The sequence below is a fragment of the Mizuhopecten yessoensis genome, unplaced genomic scaffold, assembly GCF_002113885.1.
Source record: "Mizuhopecten yessoensis strain PY_sf001 unplaced genomic scaffold, ASM211388v2 scaffold716357, whole genome shotgun sequence".
NCBI classification, from domain to species: Eukaryota; Metazoa; Mollusca; class Bivalvia; order Pectinida; family Pectinidae; genus Mizuhopecten; species Mizuhopecten yessoensis.
The window spans coordinates 680855-702699 of record NW_018480076.1 but is presented as its reverse complement, the minus strand read 5'-3'; the positions used below and the strand labels follow the sequence as shown (position 1 = coordinate 702699).

General features: G+C 36.2%; 2 protein-coding genes across 2 annotated transcripts; one reads left to right on the top strand and one right to left on the bottom strand.

Moving 5' to 3' along the window:
• The first annotated feature begins 1230 nt into the window (after positions 1-1230).
• LOC110443698 (beta-1,3-galactosyltransferase 2-like) lies at positions 1231-3351 on the top strand. The gene has a single exon (XM_021488077.1). It carries the CDS (start codon positions 1275-1277, stop codon positions 2868-2870), a length of 1596 nt encoding a protein of 531 aa, XP_021343752.1. The 5' UTR covers positions 1231-1274; the 3' UTR covers positions 2871-3351.
• A 13934-nt stretch (positions 3352-17285) lies between these two features.
• LOC110443708 (casein kinase I-like) lies at positions 17286-19702 on the bottom strand. Its single transcript, XM_021488098.1, has 2 exons — positions 19152-19702; positions 17286-18407 (listed from the first exon to the last, which is right to left on the bottom strand). Exons 1-2 carry the CDS (start codon positions 19540-19542, stop codon positions 17719-17721), a joined length of 1080 nt encoding a protein of 359 aa, XP_021343773.1. The 5' UTR covers positions 19543-19702; the 3' UTR covers positions 17286-17718.
• Between the last annotated feature and the right edge of the window lie 2143 nt (positions 19703-21845).

Sequence of the window (21845 nt, the reverse complement as noted above, 5' to 3'; positions counted from 1 at the left end):
CCTTCCTGAGTTCATGTATTTTAGCAATTACACGAGAACACAGCTAATTCAGACTTTTAATCACATACATGGAAACTCTGCCGTTTAATTTTCATGAAGAATATTTATTTGTTTACAGTCACCTCTGTCTTTTGACCAACAGTAAAAACATTAACAGGTGAAGAGACCGACCCCGCCATTCCGTCGTGCAGAGACACGACATATTTCTCTTTTTTACTCACACATCACTTTTATCTCAGATAACATCACTACGTTTATATATTTACTTAATGCATTTATTTACATTTATAAAATCACTCTAGCACACAATTTCACGATACACGATTCAATGTTTTTTCAAAATAAATATAAATGTAGCACTTGGGACCCGTCCGACCGAATGGATATAGTTTAACACAAGCATATATATTCTATAAATTCAGTGGATACTATTTTTCTCTGGTTATGTATTTTGTGCTATGTAAATAATTAATGTCAATAATATATGTTTACTCTCTGTGTAATAGTAATCACAATTGATGACCTGGACGGTAGCGCCCTCTGGGGGTGGGTGGGGCGGGAAGATTCGTCTTCATTGTGGAGAAAACACGTGGTCGGGCAGGTGAACATTTACACACTGTACCTTTATATGTTCGACTGGCAAAATCGAACCCTGAACTCTCGAAAACCCATTATTTATTTCCTTGCACAAGAGAGCCCCATGCAAAGTCGGGTCAAGTTCCTTCCATGCGTATTTAAGGAATTGTCGTTTAAATATTAACCCATATGTTACCCCTTTGGCCCGGCCTCATTTCCCCAAATGGATGAAACCCTTTACTTATATAGCCCCATTGGTATATATCTTTAAATTTCCTGGTAGTACATATAAGAAGGAATTGATAGTTTAATATCTTGAAATTTCGACTTAGTCGAAATTACGAGTGGGTATCTGAATTTCAATTCACCAGCATGAAAAAAAGTACTTTGTTACGTATATACGGGACCTTTGCTCGAACAAACGAATTCACATGTTGAAATTGTAGTTAAACTAACCTTGGTTGATTGGTGTGACACAATGGGTGTAATTAGTTTGTCATGAACAAAAACCTCCGTGTCTGCCTTACAATTATAGATATTAGTCGAAAGTCTACCTGGCTTCCTTTTTATCGGGACAGAACCGCTCTGAACGAAGTATGGCTCGGTTACCCGCCATGATCGTTCTGTTGCGGTATGCACCTATCTCTGTCTTAAGAAGACGGTCATCTTTCCTGTTATTATGCGTTTTCTCTCTTCTCATGTTCGGGATTTTGCAAAGTAACCTAAAAACTGACAGTGAGAAATTAACGAGCATTGTTTACACCGGAAATGTTCCCAAAAGGGAAAGACGAGAGCTCGTCAAAGACGAGAGTGATGCGCAATCAACGTTCAAAGATATATCACGTGATAACCTAAAGCGACTAAAACGCCTGGTAATAGTAGAGGACAGGAAAATGTTTACCGGAAGTAAACATTCTAACAGAAGTTCGCTTTCGCCTTCAGATAAACGGTCAAAACTGCAAGATGAGAATTATCTTCAAGACGACAGACGTGAAAATAAATACGAGAATAGTCTGAAAACGGAAAATCACGTGGACAAAAATGGCGACCAGGAAGGAGAGAAATCCCATTACCCCGCCGTCGATATAAACAGTTACAAAGGCAAGCTGGAGAGTTACGACGTAGAGGATGAGTATCGCGCTGATAGGCAAAAGATGGAAGAATTGATGGATGAACCATACAAACTATTGTTGAAACTTACAAACGAAGACAACGACAATGGTTTGGTGAATCAAGCGATGCCACGCGACATGGGCGAGGATGATTGGTTCCCATTTAACCCGTTTCAATATCCTCAAAATATAAACATTGAACAATTAATAAAAACATTTGCCAAAAATGGCGTTCTACCTGGCAACCCAATCAATGAGTGGAAGTACACACCAATTATCAACCCTTCGAGTAAATGTGAAAATAGTAAAAACGGTGTATTTTTGCTGTTCATTGTGAAGACAAAGCCCGAAAATTTTGCGAAAAGACGGACCTTACGTAAAACATGGGCCGACGAGAAAAGATTTCCGAACATACGTACCGTGTTTTCTATCGGAATACCTCGGGATTCTAGTACGATTAAAAAAATAAAGCTAGAATTCTTGAAATACAAGGATGTCCTTTTGATGGATTATATGGACACGTACCATAATTTGACTCTCAAGACAACCAGTGGCATCAACTGGGCGGTGGCACGCTGTGCCGTGGCCGAGTTCGTAGTGTCTGTTGATGACGATATGTATGTGGCCACAGACTTCCTCTTCCAACACCTGAAGGACATGCCACAGGCGGAGGCTGAACGACTGTATCATGGACATCTGTACCATGATACATCACCAGTCCGGCATGGGAAGAAAGACGAGTGGCATAGTAAATGGATTGTGACGAAGGAGGAGTACCCGTTTGATACCTACCCAGATTACATATTCGGGGGATTTATTATCATGTCTATGAGAACTGTACTGGAAATGAGTTTGGCCATTCCCTACACAAAACCGATCAACATGGAGGATGTTTACCTCGGTATAGTGGCCAGTCGACTTGGTATTGTGGCGACCAACACTGATCTCGTCAATTGTTTACTCACATATTCCAATGTAGAGAAGTTCAAAACTCTCATCGCCTCTCATTACTACACAAGTACTCATATGCTGGAGAAGGCGTGGGAGTGCCATTTATCGATAGTAGAAGAGGATGTTGAAAAGTCAGTATTTTGTATTTACATAAAGACAAAACTAGAACAGCTAAAATACAAAGTAGACGAACTACTGAATTGGATAGATCTGTCAGATGACGCTCTTTAGGTGCAGGTTATTACAAACATGTTTGGGAGAATTCCTTTTTTACAACTTTTCTTCATGAGTTTTGTAACATTGATTAAGAACAGGTTAATGCCTTCTTGTGACAATGATCGACGTGTATGAGAGAGCCCTCTAGTGACAATGATCCACGTTTAGGGGAGAGCTCTCTAGTGACATTGATCCACGTTTAGGGGAGAGCTATGTAGTGACAATGGTCGATGCGTAGGAGAGAGCTCTCAAGTGACGTTGATCAACGTTTAGGGGAGAGCTATGTAGTGACAATGATCGATGTGTAGGAGAGAGTTCTGTAGTGACAATGATCGATGTGTAGGAGAGAGCTCTGTAGTGACAATGGTCGATGTGTAGGAGAGAGCGCTGAAGTGACAATGATCGATGTGCAGGAGAGAGCTATGTAGTGACAATGAACGATGTGTAGGAGAGAGCTCTGGAGTGACAATGATCGACGTGTTGGAGAGAGCTCTGTAGTGACGAGAGCTATGTAGTGACAATGAACGATGTGTAGGAGAGAGCTCTTTAGTGACAATGATCTATGTGTAGGAGAGAGCTCTGGAGTGACAATGATCGACGTGTTGGAGAGAGCTCTGTAGTGATGTAGTGACAATGATCGATGTGAAGGAGAGAGCTCTGTAAAGACAATGATCGATGTGTAGGAGAGAGCCCTCTAGTGACAATGATCCACGTTTAGGTGTGAGCTCTCTAGTGACATTGATCCACGTTTAGGGGAGAGCTATGTAGTGACAATGGTCGATGCGTAGGAGAGAGCTCTGTAGTGACAATGATCGATGTGTAGGAGAGAGCTTTGAAGTGACAATGATCGATGTGTAGGAGAGAGCTCTGTAGTGACAATGAACGATGTTTAGGATTGAGCTCTCTGTTGACACTGACTTATGTGTTTGAGATCTCTCTCTATTAACACTGATCGATGTGTAGGAGAGAGCTTTGAAGTGACAATGATCGATGTGTAGGAGAGACCTCTGTAGTGACAATGAACGATGCTTAGGATTGAGCTCTCTGTTGACACTGACTTATGTGGTTGAGATCTCTCTCTATTGACACTGACTTATGTGTTTGAGATCTCTCTCTATTAACACTGATCGACGTGCAGGATAGAGCTTTCAGAAATAACAATTCAATCTTCCATTTATTTTTAATAAATTATCTGATTATTATTTCATTAAATCTCCTATCGTTTTCTTTTTTTCCCACACGCATGGATGATTTTAACTTTTTATGAATATGACGTTTTTATATGACACTATTGTAAAATTTACATTTGTATATCAGTTAAAGATTGTGTATAAATAATGTCTCGATCAGTTTGGTTTGGTTTCATCAGGGTTAACGTTCTATTAACAATTATGATAATTCAAGGATGTGGTTCCATGTGTGTGTATGTGTGTTTGTGCGCTACAGGCGGTATGTTGGGTCATTTGCCTCCTTGCGATAGCGCATATCTAATGCCGACTTTATATTGCTACCTCACTGAAATACATGCCGGGGGCACCACGACGTAGCATTCCGCCCGGTCACATTATACTTGTTGACTAGTTGTTGTGATTACCCTAAATGCTGAACGTTAAGTATCGAAAAATAACTACCTTTTTTAAGAATTTTGGAATGTTCCGGCCTGGGGACAGAACCCATTGTCTTTCTTACCCGGGCAAATATTCAACACCAAGGTCAAAAGTGGGATATTGCCAGGGAGGCAGTATGGAACAAAAAGGTAAGTAGGAAGTAGAGAGAAACTTTAGTTTGTTTATTTTTTGGAGGCACAAAAGCTTTTCCCCAATTCTGTAGGGGGTTCCCACATTTGTTGCCTCTTTCAACACGCACCGGGTAACAGCAGGTATATTCTTTTCTCAATCCCCGACATGGATAGGTGTGTCATTGTCAACTATGTAGGATAGCTTAAGAACTTACAATTACTAGTTTCCTACACTGACTTGATGTTAAAAATAAATGAAAGTGAAAGCAATTACATGAAGTGTTGCGCTTCACCATCCACATGTAATTTTTAAATTAAGGGGTAACAAAGTGTGAGAGTCGACGGTGACAAAACCCGGCAGTGTTCCAACACATTACGCAGACGTCCTGCTCGGGTGAGCAACAGTTTCTATTATACCTCGATGAAAAGTAGTCATATGTCGACAAAAGCATTTACAACGCCTGAGCTGAAACTCAAAAACAGACATGTTATTATTCAATTAAAGTTTTTATTTTGTTTCTTCGGAGCTAAATATAGACTTTAAGTACTGGAGTTCTAAAGTCAGTTGTTTGACTGATATGTGAGATTAAGGATCCCTGTTCCAAAGCCAAAATCTGTAACTATGAGCTGGAAACCTTTTCTCCGATTATAGCTTTGATGAACTATTTCTAAAAAGAAAACTATTCCTTGATAACGTTTATGAAATAATATACAATTATACAACCATAATTACCAGCACAAAAGTAAATAACTTTTTTATTACATGTTTCAAAAATAAAATGTAACGGAGGCTAAGCGTTCGTCAGCAAGCCATCTTCTGTTGTCGTCTGACAGATCGCGTTTCGGTTTTAGTTTAAGTTTTTCCAACTTATTGATTGACTTCTCCCGTAATACAGACAATTTGGGGTCACCTTTGCAAAGAATATCTACGTTTATGTCGCCTTCGTACCATTCTAATTCGGTAATGAGTGTTCTTCGTAAATTACAATACATAGGACAAATAAGGAAAAAAAATATCAATTTTCACAGGGATGCCCACACCCGCACTCAGCTGAACCTATTAGTTCCAGTCTAACTGCGCATGCGCTTAGACAGGGTTGCGGGGAATTTCTATATAGGCTATATTTAAAAATCGATATTCTTTAGGACTGATCACGTGTATAGCATTCGGCACATGTGATTGCGAGAAATTTTCTAGCATGAAATAAATAAAAAGATGACATGAATAAAATCAAATAACAAATAGCGTTCTGAGTTTGAAAGTGCTGCGGGGCAATGTAGGATTCGAACACTGGAACTCCGACCTATAATAAGTTCGCCCTAAACCGACTAAGCTACAGCAGTCAGCAGCAACAGTGGAGAGTTACAGTCCAATCGCGCTACAGATACATATATATATATGTAAAATAGAATAAAGGGGGGAGCAGTTACGTTAACTACAAAAAAACACAGTGAAACTGCCGGTAGTGAGAGATGGATCCTCTGCTGTTCCATTCGTTTCTTCGTTATTTTGTTGCTTCTTTATGTAACGTCTGTCTGATTTCGAGACTATACAGCGAAATAAACCGATAAAATAATGAAATGACGAAAATCGTTATAATAATATAAAGATAAATTAACAAAATTAATGATTCAAAGAAAAACAAAATAATACATAATACGGATATAGAAATAGAGGTTCCCCAACGAGTGATGGTTGGTTATCATGTTTATCTAACTCGGGTTAGTTAACCTTCACATTGTATAAAGACACGGGGCTTGAACCATCGACTTCAGATTGGTATACTGTCACTCGAACTGAGAGAGCTTTCTGGTCAACGGAAGTTTTCTGGCCTAACTTTACTACATTTATATCCAAAACGAGATTAAGGGGAGGTCACTGTATGTATACATGCGATAAACCACAGTGCAGTGGGACATACATCCTTAAAGTTGTATAACATAAATTCCAAATGTACGTCAGAACGTTAAAAGAACCCCAAATTCTCCAATCCATCTAGATTTAATTACCATGTAGACTATCGTGTCAACGAAAAATAAGATATAGATCTAAGCACGGGGACAGTCTCGTGTAGCTATTGTGGGAGGGGAAAACTACAGGTGTTAATTACAGGTAGGCAATAACAATCCAAATTACTTTGTATGACGCACATATCTAATCATTATCACGCAGACGGGTTTGTTCATATATTTAGAAATATATTTTCTTAGCAGTGAGCTTTAAACACAACAAAGTATTAATCACCATAACTATGCGACCACAGTCCTTGCTATGCTTGTTTATATAAACCCGTTTGACACACGATATCCGAACTGGTTCCCACATTATATAACAGTGAATTGTTTGTGGTTTTATAAAAATCTATGAGGAAAACGCGACGCCACGACAGTACAATGAATTTCATTCTTTTGAAATATTACATAATCATCCACAGCGACAAGACATTGATATGTAAAGGAGTTAAAGCTTAGCCATAGAGGGTAAAATGAATTAGGGCTTTTAGGAAGTAAGTATCATAATGGCAATCATGTTGTTATGTCAGGGAGTAAGTACCTCAAATAGAAAATGTCTTGTATTGTCAGGGAATTAGTACTACAATGAAAAGTCATGTTGTTATATTAGGGAGTTAGTACAATAGTGAAAAGCCATGTTGTTATATTAGGGAGTTAGTACTACAGTAAAAAGTCATTTTGTAATGCTAGGGAGTTAGTACACGGTGAAAAGTAGTTTTGTTATATTAAGGAGTTAGTACAACAGTGACAAGTCATGTAATTATATTAGGAAGTTAGTACTATAGTAAAAAGTCCTGTTGTTATGTTAAGGAGTTAGTACCACATTGAAAAGCCATATTGTTATGTTAGGGAGTTAGTACAATAGTGAAAAGCCATGTTGTTATATTAGGGAGTTAGTACTACAGTAAAAAGTCATTTTGTAATGTTAGGGAGTTAGTACACGGTGAAAAGTAGTTTTGTTATATTAAGGAGTTAGTACAACAGTGACAAGTCATGTAATTATATTAGGAAGCTAGTACTACAGTAAAAAGTCCTGTTGTTATGTTAAGGAGTTAGTACCACATTGAAAAGCCATATTGTAATGTTACGGAGTTAGTACTACAGTAAAAAGTCATTCTGTAATGTAAAAGAATTAGTACAACAGTGAAAAGTCATGTTGTTTTAAAGGGAATTAGTACAACAGTGAAAAGTCATGTTGTTATAAAGGGAATTAGTACAGCAGTTAAAAGTCATGTTGTAATGTTATAGAGTTAGTACAACAGTGAAAAGTCATGTTGTAATGTTACGGAATTAGTACTACAGTGAAAAGTCATGTTGTAATGTTACGGAATTAGTACTACAGTGAAAAGTCATGTTGTAATGTTACGGAATTAGTACTACAGTGAAAAGTCATGTTGTAATGTTACGGAATTAGTACTACAGTGAAAAGTCATGTTGTAATGTTACGGAATTAGTACTACAGTGAAAAGTCATGTTGTAATGTTACGGAATTAGTACTACAGTGAAAAGTCATGTTGTAATGTTACGGAATTAGTACTACAGTGAAAAGTCATGTTGTAATGTTACGGAATTAGTACTACAGTGAAAAGTCATGTTGTAATGTTACGGAATTAGTACTACAGTGAAAAGTCATGTTGTAATGTTACGGAATTAGTACTACAGTGAAAAGTCATTCTGTAATGTAAAGGAATTAGTACAACAGTGAAAAGTCATGTTGTTATAAAGGGAATTAGTACAACAGTGAAAAGTCATGTTGTTATAAAGGGAGTTAGTACTACAGTAAAAAGTCATGTTGTTATGTTAGGGAGTTAGTACTACATTGAAAAGTCATGTTGTAATGTTATGGAGTTAGTACTACAGTAAAAAGTCATGTTGTTATGTCAGGGAGTTAGAACTAAAGTAAAAAGTCATGTTGTTATGTTAGGGAGTTAGTACTACAGTAAAAAGTCATGTTGTTATGTTACGGAGTTAGTACTACAGTAAAAAGTCATGTTGTTATGTTATAGAGTTAATACTACAGTAAAAAGTCATGTTGTTATGTTAGGGAGTTAGTACTACATTGAAAAGTCATGTTGTAATGTTATGGAGTTAGTACTACAGTAAAAAGTCATGTTGTTATGTTATAGAGTAAGTACTACAGTGAAAAGTCATGTTGTTATGTAAAGGAATTAAAACAACAATGAAAAGTCATGTTGTTATATAAGGGAATTAGTACTACAGTGAAAAGTCATGTTATAATGTTATGGAGTTAGTACAACAGTGAAAAGTCATGTTGTAATGTTATAGAGTTAGACAACAGTGAAAAGTCATGTTGTTATGTAAAGGAATTAGTACAACAGTGAAAAGTCATGTTGTTATGTAAGGGAGTTAGTACTACATTTAAAAGTTATGTTGTTAAACAAGGGAATTAGTACACCAGTTAAAAGTCATGTTGTTATGTAAAGGAATTAGTACAACAGTGAAAAGGCATGTTGTTATGTAAGGGAGTTAGTACTACATTTAAAAGTTATGTTGTTAAACAAGGGAATTAGTACACCAGTTAAAAGTCTTGTTGTTATGTAAAGGAATTAGTACAACAGTGAAAAGTCATGTTGTTATGTAAGGGAGTTAGTACTACAGTTAAAAGTTATGTTGTTAAACAAGGGAATTAGTACACCAGTTAAAAGTCTTGTTGTTATGTAAAGGAATTAGTACAACAGTGAAAAGTGATGTTGTTATGTAAAGGAATTAGTACAACAGTGAAAAGTCATGTTGTTATATTAGGGAATTAGTACACTAGTGAAAAGTCATGTTATAATGTTATGGAGTTAGTACAACAGTGAATAGCCATGTTGTTATGTAAGGGACTTTCTACATTTAAAAGTCATATTGTTAAACAAGGGAGTTAGTACAACAGTGAAAAGTCATGTTGTTATGTAAAGGAATTAGTACAACAGTGAAAAGCCATGTTGTTATATTCGGGAATTAGTACTACAGTGAAAAGCCATGTTGTTATATTAGGGAATTAGTACATTAGTGAAAAGTCATGTTATAATGTTATGGAGTTAGTACAACAGAAAAATGTCATGTTGTTATATTAGGGAGTGAGTACTACAGTAAAAAGTCATGTTGTTATGTAAAGGAATTAGTACAACAGTGAAAAGTCATGTTGTTATATTAGGGAGTGAGTACTACAGTAAAAAGTCATGTTGTTATGTAAGGGACTTTCTACATTTAAAAGTCATATTGTTAAACAAGGGAGTTAGTACAACAGTGAATAGCCATGTTGTTATGTAAGGGACTTTCTACATTTAAAAGTCATATTGTTAAACAAGGGAGTTAGTACAACAGTGAAATGTCATGTTGTAATGTTAGGGAGTTAGTACAACAGTAAAATGTCATGTTGAAATGTTATGGAGTTAGTACAACAGTAAAATGTCATGTTGTTATATTTGGGAGTTAGTACTACAGTAAAATCTCATGTTGTAATGTTATGGAGTTAGTACAACAGTGAAATGTCATGTTGTAATGTTAGGGAGTTAGTACAAGAATGAAAAACATTTTGTAATGTTATGGAGTAAATGCTACAGTGAATAGTCATCCTATTATATTTACATTTTTGTTGCAGTGCCTCTATATAACAGTACCAGCTCAAAATGTTGTTAGAGCTGGTTTTTAGAGCCCCCCCCCCCCCCGAACCAAACACGCACACATGTTACGGCATGATTTCTCACCCCGTCACGATTTTTGAACCATGGAACGAGAATCGCGCTAAAGTAGCTGCATTCGCAACACAATTTCTCACTCGGTTGAGAAATCGATCAAAATATATGGGCATATGTTACACGTTTTCTCAACCCGGCACGATTTCTCACCCCAACTCTTTATCACAATTAGGGATGGATTTTGTCCGTGGTGTCTTAAAACTAGCCTATTGTACATGTAATAAATGAGCCGACATGATATCAAATGAGTAGTACAAAATGTAGTTCAATGTACAACATGCCTAATAGTCATTGATTGATTTGTCTATCAATCTATTTATTCATTTACTTTTGAAATACGCAACAGAAGACTTACAAAATCTTCACAGATTCAATTTGACGATGAAAAAAAATATACTGTTGCCCGATTCATACAATGCACATGCGCGCACATTCAAACGCAATCCGGTTCCTCGTCAATTGTGAGAGAATTAACATATCTGCTACAACTTCTTTTGATGGCAGTACACGTACCTGTATTTATCTATCTATTTATTATTCATTTGCTTTACATTCCACTGAATATCCTAAACATAGAGACGTTTTCAAAAGACAATTTGCGCGAGATATACCTTATATAAAATAATATGCAAGTCATATCTAACAAAGGACACATTTCTTTGGCCAAAGGAACAAAGGACACGAATTCTTACACAACATGAACTTACTAAGGCAGATGCGAAATCATTTTCTTTTTTATTAGCTCACCTGGTCCGAAGGACCATAGTGAGTTTATGCCGTTGCGCAGCGTCCGCCGTCCGTCGTCGTTCGTCGTCAACCTTTTCTTTAAACCCTATCTCCTTCTAAACGCCAAAAGGATTTCAACCAAATACAATCTGAAGCATCACTAGGGGAGGGCAATCATTTCTTGAATAAATGAGGTTGGTTCGACCCCTGACGCCAGGGGGCGGGGCCCTGAAGGGGAATTTCGCTAAATTTGCTTTAAAACGCATCTCCTACTTAATGGCAGAGGGGATTTCAACAAAATTTGCCCTGAAGCATCAGTAGGAGAGGGCAATCATTTCTTAACTAAATGAGGTTGGTTCAACCCCTGAGGCCAGGGGGGCGGGGCTCTGAAGGGGAACTTCGCTAAATTTGCTTTAAAACGCATCTCCTCCTAAAAACCAGAGACGCTTTTAACCAAATTTGGTCTGAAACTTTATTGGGGGAGGGCAATCATTTTCTAAATATATGAGGCTGGTTCGACCGCTGGGGCTAGGAAGACCGGGCCCCAAAGAGGAAATGTTTTGCTTTAAGACGCTGCTACCCCCTTATTGCCTGAGTGGATTATACACAATTTGGTCAAGAACATTATTGAGGAAGAACAAACATTTCTTAATTGATTTGGTTGATTTGACCCATGCGGTCCTTAGAAATGGTACAGCTAGATTATCATATTCTATGGTGTAGTTTTCATAAATTTGTTTCTAGGTTTATAAAAGCTTATAGTTGAATGAAAATTAAAGTATTGTCTAATTACACCCTGTAATATGACATATTACTTATTTCAAAATCTGTTAACATGGCAACTCAATGGAGGCCCCTGATAAGTTGAAAGTCAGATATTGTGGTCCCAGTTGGGTTAGAACATAGAGCTTGGCTGGTTTTGAGGAAGTTTCATACAAATATGTACTAATGCATTCAGTTTTAATGACTTATATATAAAACCAGGTGAACGATACAGGTCTATTTGACCTGTTGTTATAAAGTATAACAATATCTACTTGTAACAGGAACCGTTACACCATAAGGTGCGTCGTCGGAAGTGATGCATCAGAAAATGATCGCTATGCCATAATACTAGGGTTGTCAAACCGGTTTTATTTTTTTTACTGGTTACTCGAACAATCTACCGATCGAGTAACCGGTTAATCGGTCAATTTGGTAGTCAAATAATTAAACAGCAACAAATGCATTATAATGTTTGGAAAATGTTCTATCTAAAACGTATTAACACCACAAACATACATGTATATATTAATTAGCATGATAGTTTACTCGTGTATTTCAAGCTAAACGAAGGAAATAGTTGCATGTAACGTCAGTAAGTATATTTTATGGACAAAGCATGTTGGAATGCAGTAAGACGGATTCAATTACAGTTATCTGTACACGAAATCATATGCGGTAATATTGTTCTTTAGAACAATATTTGCTTAACAAACGTTTTAAGACAAGATTGCTTTAAGTGTGTATTCTTCAGATTATCTTTACTTTTCGCATGTAAATGAGCGTTCTATCTCTAAAAGTTGACATTTCACAATTTTGTATTCTGACTTCCTTTTAAAATCTGATTTTATGGTGTTTGCGACATCTCTTTGTCAGTATTTACAAAAGAGTACAAAATTAACACTAATATGTAATCCCTGAACACTTTTTTTTTTACAAAACTATCCGATTTTAGTCGCATCTTTACAAAATAATTGTAGGTCTAAGTCAGGAAAACATGGGGCTCCCAAAAGGGGTAAGTAAATGTCCGACTATTCGGTCAAGGATTCCGGTAAGCGGTTCGTGGTCTTTCGGCCGAGTAACCGGTTAACCGGCTAACCGTTAGCAACCCTACATAATACATCTGCATACCAAATCTATAACATCGGTCAATATCTAAATACCGACCTACCCGACCTAACATGGACATCTTGTCAAAAAAACCCACAACAACCGCAGATCGCAGTAGTGTTCGTAGTGACATTGCACACTTTTACATAGGGATATTGGACAGTGCATACATTTCGACTGATCAGAAGCCAGTCTGCAGCAGCCATTTTGCGGAAGATGTTGGCCTTTTTTCCAATTTTCAAGAACACCTTTACAATATTCAATTACACAACCTTATTGTTGTCCATAAATCAGAACAGAAATTAGTATAGCCTGAAATATGACCCAGCAAATGATAGGCTGAAATGTCTGAAATTAAAGATTACCTAACTGGTTCGGAATTATCTGGGTCCCAGTAAAGTTGTAAAACTTGATTTTTTTACAATTTTGCGTCGTGTGCTGTTTTCAAAATTTTACCTCCTGTTTTATTCTCGAACCAAAAAAATCTTCTTTCTTTTTACAAATGTGAAGCTCACATAGCCCACTGCATCATGCTTATGCCAATTTTAGTACAGTTTTATTTTTATATTTTTTTTACATATCATTATACAGGGGTTAGCCATTTAACAAAAATATCACCTATTGCCACAACCCTCTACTGTATACTGCTACCATAGTACATGTACCTGAAGGACTATATGAACGGAAATGTACACATGTGTTATTTTCCATTGTTCTTATTTTCATCGTTGATTTCACAAATTCCATTTTCAACATTCCAGTCAAACATATAATTTGAAAGGAGGTTTTGTCTTTGAAACGCATTTCTAAAAATGCTTCGAAGACGAGAGTAGTCTGGTTTCTCTTCAAATTGCAATGATCGAGAAATATTTAAATACTGTGAGTATTCCACTGGAAGTCCTTCACACAGATCGTCTAGTGTTGTAGATTGCTTTATTTGGAGCGTTTTTGCGAGCATTGTGCCGTTGACTTTCGAGTTTACCTCCTGCCAGGGTAATTTGCCTTTTAGGAAATAAACAAGCATATAGCCTAATGATTCCATGTCGTCTCGCCGACTTTGCTGATAACCTTCATGTGCGCTCAGACTACAATATCTGTCTGTGCCTGCAAAACCGACATATCGGTATGGTAAGTGTCTGTCTGTGTTTGGATCTCGATAACGCTCGGACAAACCGACGTCAATGGCGTATATCATATTCCTTTTATTACCCAATCCAACGACAAAATTGACTGGCGTTACATCCCTATGGATAAAACCTTTATAATGCAAGTATTCGAGTCGACTTATTATCTGATCAGCTAGAATTGAAGCTGTCTTTAAACTGAATTTATACCTACAGTGCTCAAAGTATTTTTGTAAATTTTCTCCTAATAAATCCATCACTAAGACATTGTAGTTCCCCTCTCTCCCGCTCCATCTGACGGTCGGGAAACCTTCCCCGCCCTGAAGAACGCGGTAAATATTGACCTCTTTACTCACGGTCGGGTTTATCTCCTCGAAACGGTCGACTTTGACAGCAACCTTTTCTCCGTTTGTCATGTCGGTACCAAGGAAGATGTGTCCGAAGCCTCCTTGACCGATCCTTTTACGGAGAATGTATTTGCCTCCCACTATCTGCTGAACTTCTGAAAAAGGAAAATATTAATTTTATCATATTTACCTTAAAGTAATTACATTAATCCAGACTGTCAATAGCATTTTTATAGCAAGTTTCTATTTTACATTTGTTTTTTTGAGAATTTGAGATTATTTAAAATATACATGTAATTCGTCCTTAAATAATCTTAGCTGTTGATAGGACGTTAAACAAAACAAAACAAAACAAATCCAACCGTTATAAAAGCTAATTGTCACTCATTTCAGAAGAAATAATGAAAATTTGTCTCTGTATCAAAGCGATAGCATTTTAGCAGAGAAAGGATCACATAGTTGATATATTAGTGATATTTCATCAATTATGATGTGTTGTAAACAATGATGACATTTGTGCACACTGAAGTTTCGAAAGGAATTGAAAAAAATGTTATCATTATAAAACATGGTTCTTCTCTCGCAACTTGTGTGAGAAACATCCACTTTTGTTCCTTTAGAAAAAAACAAAATAATAAATAAGGAGCATGGAAAGAGAAAAATACAGAGCCGGCAATACAAAGTTATTGTTAAAGATTTTTTGGAAGTTTAAAAGTCTAAGAGAAAAGAAACAGGTCCTCTTTAATATCCTTAACAAGGATTTGAAAAAAAATGAATTTCATAAAAATGATAATTTTGTATGTCATTTTTCGAAAAAGTGGAAAATAAATAAGAAGGGGTTTTTTGGTTGTCCATGAAGGCAACTTTTAATTGCTAGAAAGAAATAATGTTTACAGACAACGGGCAAGATACAATTGTATAAGAAGCTTGTCTTCCGACACATCCGCTAAATTATTATGCAAATCATTGAGTGTTGTGTTATGACATTGGGGTCAAGAAAAACAGACCTGTGTTTGGTTTTCATTTTCAGCTGCTTTTATATTAGGAAAAATGGACCTGATAGTCTTAACCCATTCTGAAAATGATTCAAATCAACATGTTCTTGACTTTTCCATTGTCTGACGCTGGCTTGCACTAAACTCGTTATGAAATTCACATTCGAAATAATGGTAGTAGTCTATAGTCTATAGATATAGTCGGATCCGCCATAAAAAAGTCTCGAACATTTAAATTTTGGATAATAACTAGCCTGCTTGGAAGCAGTGTGTTTAGAAAAAAATGTGAAAAATGATTGGACTGGTTTTGTATTTATAATTAACGTAACTGATATTTTAGCTTCAACTGTCTTGCGGAGTAGATGTTAGATATTAGTGATTTTAATGACGTCTAACCCTATCGTCAATGTAAGCATGATGTTACCTGTTGTTCCGTTGGTTCCGACCATCCTCACCAGGGTCCCGATCTTGATATCCAAAGGATAGTCCGTCTGACTGGCAGCTAACAACACGTGATTGGCTTCTGGTACATATTTGGTGTTTCCTGTCGTACGATGTAGGGTACCATTTGTATCAAATGAACGCTTCTGAAACGCATTTGATTCTTCGTCCGCGGAATCACATTTGTCTATGATATTGTGGATAATTCCCAGTAAATTGATAGTAAAGAATAAGTATGCAGTTAAGAGTAACAAACAAAGTTTATTACTTGTCTTCATCATCCAAGAAGTGTGCCCAAAAACTCTCGGTAAGTAAGAGCTTTTCGGTGGATAAGCTAAAATAGAAAATCTGACTTCATCTATAAATCAATTTGATAGTAGCAAACCCCGCCTTTTCAAGGCCATCAGAACCAATGCAAAATAATTGATCCGTCTTTATTTATGTTTTGCATTATATGCGTCGTATTATTAATTTGAATTACTGCACATTAAATACAGCCTTTCAACCAGCTGTTAAAGTCTTCTAAAGAAGATGGTTAAGACAATGGAACAGCTGCTAGGGGCGCATTGTCACTGTTTATTTTGATATAAACACAAATATTATATATCATACATACGTGCGTTCAGAGAACACGGTATATATACAGAATATGAATATTCCCTATATTGTACAACTAGCATGTCCTTCCTAGAGTTTTTTTTTAACCAGCCGCCCACGAACAAAATAACACATGTTAAAAAGCAATTAATTTCTCATATATATAGCACCAGTGACGTCACAAAGTCAATTTACCGGGCATTTATTAATTGGAATTCCTAGTGGCTGGTATCAAGTAGACTCAAAAAGCGTGTGAAGCAGCATTGAATTAAACATGGCAGAATTATCAATAAACTGGTGCCGTTGCTTTGGTTCTACAAAATTTGTTTCAACAATTACCAGATGAAATATAGAAATACCTATTTTAAAATATACGCAAATGAAAGGTAACGGTATACGTTAATAGCAGATCTAGGCATGGCATGCTAGGAACCAGTATGACTCGTGTCACACATACACGACACTTTCCTTGAATAACTCGTGTTTAAGTCTCTGATGTTTGTTATGATTGTGTAGATTTTGAGTTGAATAATGATATTATCATCATATTAAGGTTCAACAAGTCCCCTAAATAAAAGAGTCGTTGCTCAAAATGTCAGCTTATGTTTTGGAAGATAACCGGTACTAAATAATTCAAATACACTAGATTGTCACGCGTTTGATATTCTATGTGGTCACAAAGCTATTATAATATTTTTGTTAATGAGCAATTACAAGCAAAAATTATTAATATCGGTCACATGACAATATTAAGATATATGTTCAGCCTTTTTGACAAATTGATTCAATGGTAGAATTTATCCTCGACTGTAAATAAAGGACGTATAACATCACTATCTATAAACTACAAAACACATTGATATTCTTCTGCATTAATTTATTAACATAAGACTATTTAACATTCCGCCCGAAAAATAACGTCATTACCTTTTATGCTTTTAAGGTGTTTTTTAATATCTACTTGTTCTCTAATTTGCAAACCAAACGTTTTCGAAAACTGACGAAAGAAGTTTTCAGTTACTGTTTGTGAACAAAACAAACTTATCAGCATTTATCCTTTTCCATATTTTATAATGTGTTTGAAAGTCTTAAGGTATCTTTCTCATTTGACAGGTACCGTTAACAACGTCCCAGTCAAACTTATAATCTGATGTGAAGTTGTGTCTTTGTAATACATTTCTAAACAGACCTCGAAGGTAAGAATAATCTGGTTCCTCTTCAAACTTAAGGGATCGACTAATTGCGACATATTTGGAGAATTCCGCTGGAAGACCCTTACATAGACTGTCTATTGTTGTATTTTGTTTCATCTGGAAAGTTGTAGTGCGACGCTTTGATTTGGAAACTTTAATCCCCTGCCAGGGTAATCGCCCAAGTAGAAAATGTAATAAAACATAGCCCACAGATTCTGTTTCTCTCTCCGACTCTGCTGATAGCCTTTCTGTGCGCTGATGCTTGAATATAACTGTGTTCCAGCGAATCCAGTACGGCGGTACGGCCAGTGTCGGCCTGTGTATGCATCTCGATAAGGTTTTGACAAACCAAAGTCAATGCTGTAGACCACGTGACTCATATCACCTAACCCGACCAGAAAATTTACTGGAGAAATATCCCTGTGGACGAAACCTTTAAAATGCAAATATTCCAGTCTACTTATCATCTGATCTGCAAGGAGCAAAACTGTCTTTAAACTGAATTTATAATTGCAGAGGTCAAAGCATTTCTGAAGACTTGGTCCTAGAAGATCAATTACCATGACATTGTAGCTTCCCTCTCTCCCGCTCCACCTGACCTTCGGGAAACCTTCCCCGCTCTGAAGTATGCGGTAAATAATGCTTTCTTTACTCACAGTCGAGTTTATCTTCTCGAAACGGTCGACTTTGACAGCAACCTTTTCTCCGCTTGTCATGTCGGTACCAAGGAAGATATGGCCAAAACCTCCACCTCCAACTCTTTTAAGTAGACGATATTTGTTACCGACTCTTTGCTCAACCTCTGGAATATACAATATCTGGGATTATATGAGTGACGTAAAGCAAGGTGCTATACTGTGTCGCAAAGGTATTGGAAATGTTAATCAAATAGCAACATTGTCTTGAATTCTAAAAGAATATAGGGTTGTTATTTATTTATTTTGATATGGTTCACCAACAAACTTGAAAACTCAAATCCATTTTTTGATATTCACCAAAAATTATGATTTCCTGTTTGTAGTGTGTAAACTATTATCGCTTAAAGGGTTACAACAATGTGACAGGCATTACCANGACAGGCATTACCAAAAAAAAAAAAAAAAAAAAAAATCAAATACAATTTATGTCTGTTTATATTTTGGTACAAAACATTGTTTTATTCAATGGCTTTCTAATGCATCATACGAAATGTTTGACCAAGATTCTAAGGAGAAAAAAGTTGATTTGGACTACAATATTATAACGTATAATTTAGTTGGTATTCAAAAGTAACTTGTTCATAATTGTTTTTACCTAATCTATTGAACGGAATTGTACAAACACATACACTTTTCATGGAGTAAATAACAAGATCTAAGCGAAGTCATGTAATACTTAAATGTCATGTTTTAATATTTAACATAACATAAAAATATCAAAAAGAATAATGTGTTCAACCTCTGCGTTTCGGTAATCTCTAATTTAAACAAAAATGGTTTGCTTAATATGATGAAAACCAATAGCTATGTGAACACATTTAATATCAATTCTAACCATGTGTTCTTACCTGCTGTTCCGTTTTCTCTGACAACCTTTACTAGTGTCCCAACCTTGATACCTAGCGGGTAGTCCGTTTGATTGGCGCCTGATATTGTACCATTTGCTATCACGGTCTTAATATTTAATCTTTCGGTCGTTTGTTGGTGAAAATTACTGCGAAACGAATTGTTGTGAAACTGATTTCCTTCGTCACCCTGCGAGACATCTTTTTCTACAGGGTTTTCTAATTGAAGACCGTCCGTACTGCGTAACAAGCGGAGTGGTTGTCCTTGGAGACGGTACAAATTGGTTTCTAATTTGTAGGAGTTGTTGTTTGCCACTATTTGAATTGTTGCGATGATAATAAGTACACATGCAGTTAAAGGTAAAAAAAACATAGATTGAATTTTCCTCATCATTAAATTTTTTAAAGCTCACTCAGCACTTCATCAAATCAAAATTATTCAATAAACTATTTATGTTACGTACAACTTAATGTGAATGGTGTCTATAAGAAATACGTCCATTTGGTGTAAGTGATGAAAACACTAAACTCAGTCACCTGGTGTCTCCGTGAGAGTCCTGAGGTTTACATTCAATGATTGATTGGATCATAGAATCAAATGTGCATGCATTCGCGAGTTGTCTATTCGCATATATCCGACATCTTTTGATGAAGGAAACACCAATTGTTAACAGCTGTCCATTGATTCATTTTCTTTTCGATGTATTACTTTACGTAGGTTTATTCATAACAAACACATCTGTCTGGTTGAGAAAGGACATCGTATCACATTTCTTTGTCTTATCCGTCAAACATCGATAAAATAATCTCCTTTTCAATAAATGGGCTATTCTTTCTGTTCAACATCACACTGGGTCTCGCGGTATTCCTATAGAGACAAACTATGACCACTTTATTTATAAGACGATGCGTTTTTTTGTAGATAAGCAATACAATGTCTTTAACATACTCGTTCATTCTGCGCTAAAGATTTGTTATGATTGAAATACTGAGTAAATTGTTCAAGCACCAAAGATCAGTCTTGATGAAAAACACACATCTCTTATCGATTTGTGACAACAGTCTCACATTTTGAATTCATTGTTGACTTGATGTCAATCTTGCATAAAATAGAAAGACACACACAGTCACCTGCTAGCTGTTCCATTTTTTCTCTGATTACCGTCACAACGTCTCAACCTTAGGTGTACTCGGAACGAAAATAGAAATGGATATAGTATTATTCTATATCCCGAGATATTGACGTGTAAAGTGTACGATTCTACTACTTATTATACAATGTAGCTTGATCGTAACTCGCTGTGAATGGGACCCTATCGGCTGTGACGTCACAAGTCCAACGACTGTAGCAGGAAAAGGCGAGATCAAGAACAACAATAAGCGTCAGATTGTGAATTAATATGAGTTTGGAGGAATCAGTTAATGCTGAATATGACATTATGGAGAGGGTAACCAGCCATATCAAAGAGCTATGGCAGAAAACTGCCCCATATTTCCATAGGTCGGCATTTATGAAAACGGAAGAAGAAAAAAAGATAAATAATTTCTATTAGCGAAAATGCATGGATAGATATCAAACCAATTGAATATACATATTTGAATTGCTGGGATATAAGGTATTGCTTATATAATACTGCAAATATAGCCATATTCATTATATCTGTGAAAGTGATTGGGTTTCCCAGACTTCAAAAAAATACTTTCAACACTTTCCCATCCAAGGACCAACTTTTGAATTAAATTTTTTGATTCCGTGATTTAACATGCAAAAACAAATCGTATGACGGAAAAGTTGTCCTTCTTTGGGAAAGTGCTCAAAATAATAAAAAAAAACAACATGGTTGATCAAGTTTTTCAAAAACTGCAACAGATGTTTCTTGGATTATTTCTATTATCGTCTATGTCCGATGTAGCCGAATGTGTAACGCAATTTACTTGTGATCAGTAGTAGTGCACGTTTGCATGTCCGAATCCACGTTCAGATTCACCTTTTTTTAATATTAAGGCATGTTATATTTTCCTGAATTAAGTAATGAAATATTTTTCAAATCATTGGAAAATTTTATTGATATTTTAATAACATACATATTGATACATTTTCTATGGAATCATGTCAAGAAATCCCTGTACACGTATACCGTACGGCTACGCTTTGAAGATAAGACATCATTTTAAATGATATTTATGAATTGTTTTACCCTCCAATTGGCTCTAGTATCATTATTTATTATTTAAACACAAACAACTGATGCCGAAATACAAAATATGTGGAATCTTTGCGTCAATATAAAAAAAGGTCAAGCAAGAAAAAACCCCACCTGTTATTATCGCAGATTTATTACCGAAAATGCGGGAATATTCATCGTCGAGGACAGTCTCATTTGTTTGAAATGCAGGAAGACTGAAGCACAAAGTATGGAGCGCAATACATGTGTAAGACGCGATATTCGAAAATAATATGTACTTTTGCCAACCATAGGTGCAGGAAGAACAAAACCAATATCTGTGCTGTTAAAGAAAACAGGTAACGGCATGACGCAGACGGTAGTAATGAAAATTAAATCCACGATCTTGTGTTACATACAGCATATGCTTTGTTTTAAATCTATATAAATAACGCGAAATAAGCATTTTGTTGAGTGATTATCGTGAAACGCATGTATTAATAGCCATGGCCTTAAAATCGCTTGCTTACAA

Bases quoted from the DNA above. Each gene is read 5' to 3' on its own strand.
- LOC110443698 (XM_021488077.1), top strand. From the start codon at position 1,275: ATGTTCGGGATTTTGCAAAGTAACCTAAAAACTGACAGTGAGAAATTA.
- LOC110443708 (XM_021488098.1), bottom strand. From the start codon at position 19,542: ATGATGAGGAAAATTCAATCTATGTTTTTTTTACCTTTAACTGCATGT. The intron at 18,408-19,151 runs GTAAGAACACAT...TGTATATTCCAG, and splicing joins CAGAGAAAACGGAACAGCAG to AGGTTGAGCAAAGAGTCGGT.